Source organism: Zophobas morio, unplaced genomic scaffold (genome assembly GCF_036711695.1).
Source record: "Zophobas morio isolate AGI-343-1 ecotype UQ-CSIRO unplaced genomic scaffold, CSIRO_AGI_Zmor_V1 ptg000021l, whole genome shotgun sequence".
NCBI lineage: Eukaryota > Metazoa > Arthropoda > Insecta > Coleoptera > Tenebrionidae > Zophobas > Zophobas morio.
Genome location: NW_026972126.1, coordinates 3,366,842 through 3,378,871, shown reverse-complemented (window position 1 = coordinate 3,378,871; position 12,030 = coordinate 3,366,842). Strand labels below are relative to the sequence as shown.

At 32.6% G+C, this 12,030-nt stretch overlaps 1 protein-coding gene across 1 annotated transcript; it reads left to right on the top strand.

Annotated features, from left to right (window-relative positions):
* The first annotated feature begins 5,234 nt into the window (after positions 1-5,234).
* On the top strand, positions 5,235-11,041 carry LOC135132629 (pickpocket protein 28-like). The gene is made up of 9 exons (XM_064060772.1): positions 5,235-5,572; positions 5,623-5,865; positions 6,845-6,950; positions 8,742-8,893; positions 8,947-9,151; positions 9,671-9,941; positions 9,996-10,055; positions 10,108-10,273; positions 10,709-11,041. Exons 1-9 carry the CDS (start codon positions 5,406-5,408, stop codon positions 10,926-10,928), a joined length of 1,590 nt encoding a protein of 529 aa, XP_063916842.1. The 5' UTR covers positions 5,235-5,405; the 3' UTR covers positions 10,929-11,041.
* The last annotated feature ends 989 nt before the right edge of the window (positions 11,042-12,030 follow it).

Below are 12,030 nucleotides of genomic sequence, written 5' to 3'. Positions count from 1 at the left end.
TATAGGAAGTATTGTTCCTTTGCTTACGCTCGGGAAGTAAAAATATGAATGCAATGATAAATTACGAATATATACTGATGATATTTTGCACATTTTAGATAGGATTTATTCGGCAAAATTTTGAGATGACGTCATCAAGTTTTTGGGCTTGATAAACAGATATATTTTGAAAAGCTACCATGCTTACAGTAACTTCAAAACGTCTGCAATATTTCAGAATATTCAGTTTTGCAATTCTTGATTCAGTCAATAAAATAAATTGACCCAGTGATTAATTGTTTTGGAACACCCCGTTTAAGCAAAACTAAAAAAATATTAATGCAGTGATAAATCACAAGTAAAAACTCATCCTATTTTGCACATTTCAGATAGGATTTATTCAGCAAAATTTTCAGGTGACGTCATCAATTTTTTAGGGAGAATGAACAAATACATTTTAATCAAAAAATTACTATGCTTATAAGATTAAAGCATCTCCAAGATTTCAGAACATTCGGTTTTGCAGTTCCTGATTAAATCAATAAAATTAATTCACCTATTCATTAATTTTTTTGAGTCACCCTATATAAGCAAATCTAAAAAATATGAATGGACTAACAAATCACAAGTATAGACTTATCCTATTTTGGACATTTTAGATAGGATTCATTTGGCAAATTTTGGGCTGACGTCATCAATTTTTTGGAGAGGATAATAATAATTGAATAAAAATTTATTATGCTTATCATATGTTTAAAACATCTGCAAGTTTTCAAAGTATTCGGTTTTACAGATTAAAAATTAAATTGTAGGTGAAACGAAGTTCACCGGGTCAGCTAGTCTATCTAATAAAAATCCGGGACGGCAGACAGACGGACAGACAGACGGAAACGGGAGACCTATTTCTTCGTCCTCTAGGGGTCATGATAGGTCGAGAAAATACAAAAGTAGAGAGTCGGCCGACGGACTCGATTACAATACTTTTTTTGCTTATACGCTCGGGAAGTAAAAAAGTAGCAAAACAGTTTTTGAATAGGTATTTCACAAAATTGTTAATGCTCTTTTTAAAGAAAAATTCTATAATCTCCGAAAGTCATCATATATTTTTACCAAACAAGTCAACAGAAAGAGAAATTCTCAGATCCATTATTCACAATACAAGTAGACAATAAGAGATTTACTCCTGGAGTTTACGTTCATTTAACAAAAGCCTTTGACACCATTAGTCATACTATTCCATTCAAGAAACGAGAATAATATGGACTGCGTGTAGTTGTAAACAAATTTTAGTGTCCTATTTGTAAGAAAGATATCATATAGTACTCTTTAAAGATGACTTTGCATGTAACTGTGCCTGCTGCCCACTTTATTTGTGCCTAGAAATATTCAATAATGAATTTGTCTCGTCACACATCAAACTTCTTCTTCATGTACCATGCCCTTTCAGAACGTTGGTCACCATCACAGCGATTTTGATCTTGTTGACAGCTATTCTGAAGAGTCTGTTCGTATCTACACCGTACCAGTCCCTCAAATTCTTCAACCATGATGTTTTTCGCCTGCCTGGACCTCGTTTGCCTGATATTTTGCCTTGCATGATGTTTTGTAGGAATCTGTACTTTTCTCCTCTCATATCGTGCCCGAAGTATTGGAGCTTTCTGCTTTTGACTGTGCATAGAATCTCGGTGCTCTTACTCAGGCGCTCCAGAACTTCCGCATTGCGGACCGTGTCCACCCAAGAGATCTTCAATATTCTTCTGTAGCACCACATCTCAAACTCTGTTGTTCAGAGTCCAAGCCTCGACACCGTATAGCAGTACAGAAAACACATAGCATCGCAGCAACTGGATTCTTAAGGATATTCTAAGATCTCTACTGCATAGAACTCTGATTTAATTTCTTCAAGGCAAAACGGGCCTGCTCTATTCGACAACTAATTTCGGAGTGACTGTCAGCATTGTTATTTATTTGGCACCCCAGATAACGGATATTATTAACTTGTTTTAGTTTTATGTTTCCAACTCTAATATTTGCTCTAAGATTTGTTTGCTTGCTAATGACCATTACATGAGTTTTTGTGACATTTAAATCAAGTCCAGTTTCCTCACATTTTGCTACTACGCAGTCTAGCATACTTTGAAGATCTTCTCTGCTGGAGGCTATAAGTACTGTATCATCCCCCCGGAGATCCGAATGGGGGAATTACTCCGGAATTTAATTTAGTATTGATAGCCATGTGATTTTACTAGGGAATCCCATATGGGCTTTAATACAGTGGTTTCCCGTTGCCTTCTGTTTATTATGCCGTTGACTAATTAACAGCTCATCCGCCTTTGAGGCCGCTTTCACAACCTCAGGACAAAAGAGTGCCCTCAACTTCTGCCAGCTCGTCCACTCGAAACTGTTGGCCGTGCAGAAGGGAGCTGTTTATACCGACAGCTGCTCGGTCGCCATTGCCTCTTTAGTATGAACAGGGTATACCACGTGAAAGTGAGGCTGACATTTGAGTAGGAGAGGCTATATATTCCGCATCCATACCCCATTATACCCCACACATCAAACGCTAAATTTAACATTAGAAATATTTAAAGGCGAGTTTAAACGGGTAATGAAATAATAACGTAATTTTATTGATGATACATTTGCAGAATTGTTTTTTTACCCAAAATATTACTACATATTTATTACTTTGCTCTTTTCAATATTTTGATTATTTAAAATACAAAATACACTACTGTTGCATTGTATTTAAATTTAAAATTGACTGCAAACCAATCTTTGAAGACAGATTTGTCCTAAAAAGTTGTAATTTGATGAATCGACACTGGTTAAAAAGATTTCAAAGAAACTTTTTTTTAGTAACTTAAGGTTTAAAAGCGCTTTGTAAATTGATAACGAGAATTTGTTTTGAAAGTTTGTCGTGTGTGATCTGCTTTAAAAAAGAAAAATTAAAATTTTACATTTACCGCTCATTCATTCAATTCTTTCATATATATAATGTTACACTTAGAGAATACATCTGCCCTTGATAATAATATCACCTTTGCCCTTTCCTAATAATGAGTAGTGGGCAGTACGAATTCTACCTTTTCGCATGTTACAATCAATATCTATTTTTAACGCTACCCGTCTAATAATCCAACGAAGTTTTATGTTCAAGAAACATACGTTTCACAGGTGAATATATAGTTGCAGTGTGAATTCCCTATTATGATATAAATACAAAATGGGCTATTATACATGTACCTACCTATTTAAGTTGAATAAGGGCACACTGGTCTACCATTTCATTTCTCAGCATCACTAAACCTGCCCTTCTCAGTCACCAATCAAAAGAAAAATTACCGTCACAATGTAGTGAAGATATATGCGAAAAATGCTATTGTTTTCATATAATGATAATAAAATCTACCTCGACCATGCATTCAACTAACAACGTAGGAGTTTGCTATAAGTTAAGAAAATATTTACTTGAGGGAATATAGAGAAGTTACAGGCATACGTGGTCCGTGATATGTTACGGAACAAAGGTCGAGAACTGAAATGTGAGTATATATATATTGAAGCGTTTATACTTAGTTTTGCTTAAAAGGGAGAAAATGAGAGTGGAAACGGGTAAAAGGGCGGTTGGATTTGAAGAGAAGTTAGTGAGAGAGGTGATTGTAAAATATTGCAAGAATGTTGGAAAGAAATAAGAAAGGAAGAGAGAAAACATGTTTGGAACGAAACAGAGAAGTATTATGAAGGAAAGGATATGCATGTGAAGAAATAGAGAGAATGAGAGAAATGGGAAGAAGTATGAAAGAAGGACTGAGTGTAAGAGATATGGATATAGATAAGCAAGAACCCAGATCGAAAATATCGGAGTCTAGATATAATGCAGAGCCTAGAAAAATAGTAAAGGATGAAGTACCAAAGTACACACACAGAGAGAGAGAGTATAAAGGAGAAAAGAATGATGACGAGATTTAGGTGTGCAAATGAAGAGAAAGAGAATAATTTTTGGATAGATGAAGCTGACAGAAGGTGTAGGATATGTTGGAGAGAGGGAGAAACAATAGAGCATATAGTGGAAGGAAGGGAAGAAGTTCTAAACGAGGATGGAAGAGGACTGGATTGGATGAAAGAAGTACGAAAAATAAGGGAACTAAGGCAAGGGGTGGGCAAGCAGAAAGAACAGAACAATTATTATTATATAAAACTCGAATATTTAATTATTTATTTTATTTATTTTATTGATATTGTGAAGGTTAAGTTAATTTGTACCTCTACTGGGAATCGTATTAAGCCTGAAAGGCAAATAACAAATTAATACTACTACTTAGTTTTGCTTTATAACTTTTGCCAGAATTGTAGAATTGGATCTTCCTTCTATATATTATTACACTGGCTGGGTGTCATCACATGATTTATGAGATTCTATATAAATATGCAGACAGATATGGGTTTTAAATTATACCAAAAACGCAAAACAGAATACTTTGAAGTCTTAGAGATAGTTTAAAGTTATAATTTGTGATTTATCAATTATCATTCAATTCAGATTTTTTAGATTTGTTTACACAGGTTGACCCACAAAAATTAATAAATAAATCAATTTATGTTATTGATTAAATCAGGAAATACGACGAGCGTTTACTTGTGATTTATCATTGTATTTATATTTTTTAGATTTGCTTATACAGGTGGTTCAAAAAAATTAATGAATGAGTCCGCTTATTTTATTGATAACATCAGAAACGGCTCACACCATTTTCCCACAAAATTTGGGAATACAATCCTGTTATTATTAGTATTACACTGCATGCGCCGATCCAAGTTGATAATATGTAGTGTCCTTTGTAAAATGTTATTGACTTAATAAAAAAAAAAATTCTCAAGACAAAAATTCATTTGGAACATACCCGTAACACGCTTCTTTACATTTAGTTTAGCATTACATACACATGTTTATTTCAATTTATAGGGATTCTTATAAAAATAAAATTCGCAAATTCAAATTTCATAATTTTTCGCAAATGCTGGATATGATTCATTGTACTTCATGGACGAGGGAAGTTCTGTCAACGCATTCTTAGACAAAATTTTTGCTTTGTTTTAGTTAAACTTCAGTCGGGTGTGTTTGGTACAATAATTCGCAAGAAACACGAACGCATTACTCACACATAATCAATACCTATCACGTCCTAAATCTAACAAAGTGTAGAAGATTTTAGTGTAAGAACTACACTATAACAGATCGCACACAAAACGTAACCTTCAGTAAAATAAATTATATCATTGTTACGTGAATAAAATCTCTTCAGGTTTACACATAACCAAATACGGCGCCAGTGGCCTTGTCCATCCGTTCCACTAGCACGAAACTAGTTAGTTCCACATGTTATAAATTCACAATCGGAAGTGAATTTTGTGTTTCGGAAACAATGGCACACGAAAATAACGAACAAACGGATGATGAAATGTCAAACATACCTACAACGAAACAAAGAGGATTTTGGCACAATGTGAGAAAGTATTTAAGAGAATATACTGAAGTAACAGGCGTCCACGGACTTCGTTACGTCACCGAAAAACGATCAAGAACGGAAAAGTGCGTGAGTTCCTTACATCATTTTTGTTTACTTTATTCGCGCATTTAAGGGTTGTTTGGGCTTTGCTTCTAATACTTTCTTTAGGTGGTTGTATCTACATGATTAGTGAAATTATGTATAAGTATGAGAATACTCCAGTGGTTGTCAGTTTTGCTACTGAAGATACGCCATTGTATCAGATCCCGTTTCCTGCTATTACTATTTGTCCGGAGGCAAAACATAATAAACAAGTGTTCGGCTACAGGGATATCTACCGTCAGATACAGAAACAGGAAAAAGTAGATGAAACTAAGTGAGTTGTTTGGAAATTACAGGTTAAAAATCTCTTTCGCAGTTAGCTGTGATCTCAGCGTAACCTTGATTTATTTTTATTTTAAAATAATCTGTGGTTTACTGGAAATTATTTGGTCTTTCCAAATACAACTGTGAGAGAGTTTTTAACCTTCAAACTACCGGGTGGGAAAAATTACACATCGTTTCGGGTGGGGTCTGTTTGGACCCCATGGCCTTATTTAGCCAAAATTATAGAATTAATAAAAAAATTTTGGCGAATCCAAATTGTTTATTAATTTTAAACACAACCAAGTTAAAAAAATTACATAACAATATTAAATAAGCATTTTTCGTTACAGTTTTTTGTTCCAGCATTCCTGACATTCAACGGTATGAGCAGAATGATCTCCTCAAACAAATCTTTTGCAGGAAATGCAAAAATTTCTTGATTTCTGTCCCTGCTACTTATATAGACGAAACAGCGTCCGGGGGATTGTACTGATATCGATTTTGATAACGTGCCATTGATAAAACAAAATTTAATTTTTTACAGTGATTACATTGTCACACTGACACCGATACTGACACCTGCAAGTCTGTATCAAAACTGCAACGCCGCCTATAAACTAGTAAAGAATAAAACAATGGTTTTTGTAAGACTAAATTCTCAGAATAAGACCTGTAGGTGCAACAAAATCTCCAAAATATAGACAAAAAAATGGCAACATAAAGAACCAGGTGGGGTCCATGCGGACCCCAAGAGACTAATTTTTTTTTTTGTAACAAACTGTTACACCTATACAACTGATATTTTTTGAATGCATAGCAAAAGGCCTTAATCGAAGCTACTAAAAATACCACTATTGTTAAACCAGAAATAACGGGAAAAAATAGGAAAATGTATCAATGGGGTCCATTTGGACCCCACCCGGTAGTTTGAAGGTTATAAAAATCTGTTAATTTACTAAATATGTATTACTTATTAATCTTGTTTGCAGCTTTACAAAATTTTCACATTTGCACCTTCTGTGTCAAGACATTGATATTATTGCAACAATTGCCAACAAAACGGTGGGTCCGGACTTTTTTGAAACCCTAGACGAAGTAAGTCAGAATTATGATACGAGTAATAGTTATTATGTTATTAACACAATGAGTGCGGTTGGTTGTATGCTAGACACGAGGTTTTAATTTTGAAGCACAATGTGAAGCGGAGTGCATTAATAAAACCGAGCCCTCGAAAGTGCCTACACACAAGTATTGCATTAAATTTTTTGCCCAAAGTACGTATTTTTACTTTGTACTAATTTTATAACTTCGAGCCTTGCTCGCAATAATTTCATTATACTTTGGTATCGAGTAAGCTGTTTTAAACAATTATGTAGCTGGCGTTGCCCGTTGCGTCAAATGGAAGAGAAACGTCAAAATAATTGTCACTGTCATTCTGAAAATGCCTATAATGTAAATATTCTTTATTTATTATGTATGTTCTGTTCAACAAAATCTTACGTAACCAACATTTCTGCAAATGTCATTTATTGTTTGTAGAACAATTTATTTTTTAAGGGCCACTGGAAACTATATTCCTAATAAATTTGATTTTTGTACTCGTTTATGAATTATGTTTTAAATTAACAAGAAACCATTTTTTATTTCTCTTTTATTGAAAGGTCATACCTATAAAATTGAACATTCTTAAATAATATGCGTACTACTTAAATATGTGAAATCATGAAAACCATACACAGAACAAAAAATGATTTTTACGTTGTTATTAACACGCTTAAATTTTTATGTAACAAAATATGTAAACAAATCTACGAACTCGATTTTAACGTACCTACTTCTAATTATCGCATCGATAGAAACTTTGCCAAGGGTATGTAATTTGGACGACACTACAATACTTTAGTACCCCCGAGCAGTAAGGGTCCACGCCACTCCCTAAATTTTGCCATATTACAAAATTTGAGCGCAATCGTTCCCTTTACAGTAGTGACAAAAGTCGTGTGTTACATTTATCATTAAATTATCCTCTACTCGTGCGAAGAAAAATGAATATAAACAAAACAAAAAACTCAAACGATTGGAGACAGCAATACAGAGAAAAACATGTTTTTCAGTTTTTTTAATTCCCGAACATAAGCTAAGAAAGTATAGTAATTGAGTCCATAGGACGAATCGCTACTTTTATGTTTTCTGGACGTTTCATGACCTCTACAGAACGAAGAACTAAAACTAGTCTCCCGTTTCCGTCTCTCTGTCTGTCTGGTGTCTATTCATTTTTATAAGGCACATAATTTCCTAAATTGCTGGACCGATTGTTGTCAAATTTTGTATGTATATTAGAAATATCATGTAGAAGCTAACCAACAATTTGATGACGTCATCTCAACGAATTGTATTTTAAAATGATTTGAATGTTATACAAAAATGTACTTGCAATGTACGAATCCACTTTTAATTTTTGTGCTAAACGTTCAAATTTTTGTAAAAACATTTGCAAAGTATAATAATGTTGTACTACCAACACGGGATACAAGACTTCGTAGTATATAGCGAACTTTTCCTTTTTTTTTTCTTGCATTGTAATGCGCTGTGACTAGTGTTCTTTTGTGCTATGGCTAGTATTATCCATATTAATGATGTCATCACAATTTTTTTATTGGTCAAATTAAGAACGAGTCACCACATTTTGTCGAAAATTCTACACCTGAAAGTATAAATGCGAAACAGATGGAAGTTCTGTGTACTTTTATTTGAAGACGAAACTTTTGACGTAAAATAAATTACTATACAATTAAACATTGCGGTAAATTAGAGTGGAAGTTGTTGTGATACGATAACTATTAATAAACTCACGTTAATTAATTTTTAACTTTTTTTAAATTTTAGATAAAAATTGACCCAGGTGAAATGTTTATCGATTGTTCATATAACGACGAAGATATTGAGTGTGAAGATTTTTTTACACCTATAATAATAGATGAAGGAATATGTTATTCGTTTAATATTTTAGGACGAGAAGAAGTATTTAAGGATCATGTGTAAGTTGCATATATATATTTCAAAATTTATTGTAACGACTACATATTTGTAGTTATAATTATGCACAATATTACCACGTTCCTAATAAATCTGCAGATTATTTTAATATAGAAACCGGGTATAAAGAGAACGCTAATATGAATACGTATCCTAGAAGAGCAATGATGTCTGGCGCCGACAATGCATTGTTGATATTTTTTAACATTGATACAGACTATATTGACCCCATATGTAATGGCATTTTTAAGGGATTTCGGGTAAGTATCACAACAGTATTTTTAAAAAATTTCGTTTTCTTTGATTCAAGCAGAATTTATTTTTGTTGAAAAAGGCAGTGTACCACAATTATTTTTTTCTCCTCACTTCCACAAGTATTTGAATTACCATATCTGTCGCTGAAACTGTCAAAGAAACTGACATAACTAACTGTTTGCTAACTTTTACTTATTTAAATTTAAAAGGGCGAAATAGAAAAAATAGTGTAAGACACACGTATTAAAATGTTTCGCGCATACTCGTATTACAATGAGATTCAATATGACATATGACACTAGTATTTTAATATAGTATTGCTTCATCGTATTACAGAAAGGAATATTTTGCCTATTTTTAAAACTATTCCCAATCACCTCTATGTGAAATTGAAAGTTAAATTTTAGTAATTGTTAGATCACAGTGTCACTTGTAATATTAGTATGTATCTATTGAACGTCACATTGAAATCAATACTTAATAATTTTTATTGCTGTTTTTTTTCACTCTGTATTTGTTTGTAGGTTCTAATTCATAACCCTTGGGATGTACCTCGCCTCACAAAACATTTCTTTCGTGTACCTTTCAGTAAAGTTGTTGTAGCGGCTATGGAACCTGAAATTATTGTTACTTCTGACACTGTCAGAAAATTTAAACCTGAAAAAAGAAAGTGTTTCATGCACGATGAACGTCCCTTGCAATACTTCAAATTTTATAGTCAGCCTAATTGTTTACTTGAATGTCAAACGAATTATACGTTGAAAAAATGTGGTTGTGTTCAATATTTTATGCCAAGTAAGTACATTACATATATTTTACGAAAAATCTTTGTATCGTTTTCAACAACAGGAAATAACAAAACGGCAATATGTGGCAACGGTTTATCCAAATGTGTAGAACAGGCTGAAAGTAAGAATGTGTTTAAAATATTTTTAAATATTTTCATTCTATTAGTTATTAGGTGAATTAAAAGAGAAAGAACTTGAATCCAGATTAGGAGGAAAACGCTTTTGCGACTGCAGACCTGCTTGCACAAATATGAAATTTAGTGTGGAAACTTCACATAGTGATTTTTATTTTAAGGAGTATTTTGAAACACATACACAGAAGATGAATGAAAAAAATGGGTATGAACACTTTTTTATTTTGTTGCATGGAAATAGTATATATAATAGTATATGTATAACCAAGGTTGTGAAGACAATCATTCTGGACCTAGCGCAAATTAGAACCCGAAACACGTATCGTCGAATACAATAAGTTTAAATTTTTTGACGGAAAATGATTTTGTTTTAATTTTTAATCAAACCTAACCTATATCTTCAAGACAAAGAATACCGTCTATCTACACTAAACTTGTTGCTGAATTAATTCTGTCTTCCACCCTCTACGACTACCACGCGTATACTCAAGTAATGTTAATTGTATACATTTATTCATTTTAAGAAAAAATTACATCTCCTTTTTTAATTTTGGTAGTAAAGTTGAACTTCATTACCTCGAAACAAGTCGACAATTGCATGCTTCATGGCTACTAGTGAAAAAAAACGAATTGATTTTAGCACATATTGGTCAGTTCTGCAGATATATTTCAAAGAAGAGCAGTTTAAAACAATGGAAAGAAATGAATTATATGGTATTTCTGACTTAATATCCAATTTCGGAGGCCTCTTAGGATTATTTACAGGATTTTCGTTGATTTCGCTAGTTGAAATTATATACTTCTGTTCTTTACGTATTTTTTGCAATGAAAGAATGTATGGAATTTGGTCAGGTCCTTAAATTAAAGGACCGAATAACACTCACTGTATAATATGAAGCAATCGTCTAGGAAATCATTTATTTTACATCACTCATTTCCCACATTTTGTAATTAAATTTTTAACTTGAATGATAGTGCCTTCATGTATACTTTTTCTAAATATGTAAGTATTGTTCAAAAACACTTTACCTCATATTTTATAACAGTTTAGTCATAGAAAATAAATATTTATGTGTTTATTGTTTGTAAGAATTTAATTAAGAAACAGTGTTAGTTTTAGAAAATATGTGTTTGTATTATAAATTAAAGAAATGCTATATAAGTGTTTTATTTTTCAGTAGCAGATTTTATATAAGTAAAACTAACTATAAGATGAATCCAAACTGGATGTTCTTTAGTCTAAAACATCGTATTTTCATCATATTATTTATACACAGATTACATTACTAGCACTTGTGAGAGTTTACCTCACTTGTTAATCAGGTTGAATTTTTGTCTCGTAAAAACAGTTTCATAAACAATCCCAAAACCAACTAGCATAAGATAAAATAAATATCAAAAATAGAGTCAATAATGTGCTTATTTAAAATACCCACCAAAGTGAAATGTAGTCAGTTATTAAGGGATTATTTCAAAAGCTGCTAGAGTAATTACAGTTAATATTTGTTTTGTAATTAGAGGTAATTTTTGGGACTATGGAGATCTCTGCGTTGAAGATCATTCCTATTGCTGCTTACACAAGACGCAATAAATCAAGTTTTCCAACATTCTAAAGCTGATGTAGAAATGAAACTATCAGATATGTCTTACAAAAAGTGTGACATTATTTTATTATAAGTAAAACATTACTTTTTGAGTAATAATAAACAGAATATTTTCTTAGTTTTAGTACGAAATAACGTCCCAAAATGTCCCAAAATTCGTATCATTCCCATGAATGGCATGGTACTTGTTACGCACTGGGAGATAATTCGCAAAAAGCATTGCATAAGCTTTAATCGTCTAAAAACTATAAGGCGATTAAGTTGACCAACAGACAGTGTTGGGTAGTATCTAGATACTTGTATCTAAATAAAATATCTAGATACATTTTTGGGTATCTAGTATCTAGTATCTAGATAA

Excerpts from the sequence above, each read along its gene's own strand:
- LOC135132629 (XM_064060772.1), top strand. The coding sequence starts at position 5,406 with ATGGCACACGAAAATAACGAACAAACGGATGATGAAATGTCAAACATA. Across the intron at positions 9,942-9,995 it reads TGTTCAATATTTTATGCCAA|GAAATAACAAAACGGCAATA; the intron begins GTAAGTACATTA and ends TTTCAACAACAG. Across the intron at positions 10,274-10,708 it reads AAGATGAATGAAAAAAATGG|CACATATTGGTCAGTTCTGC; the intron begins GTATGAACACTT and ends AATTGATTTTAG.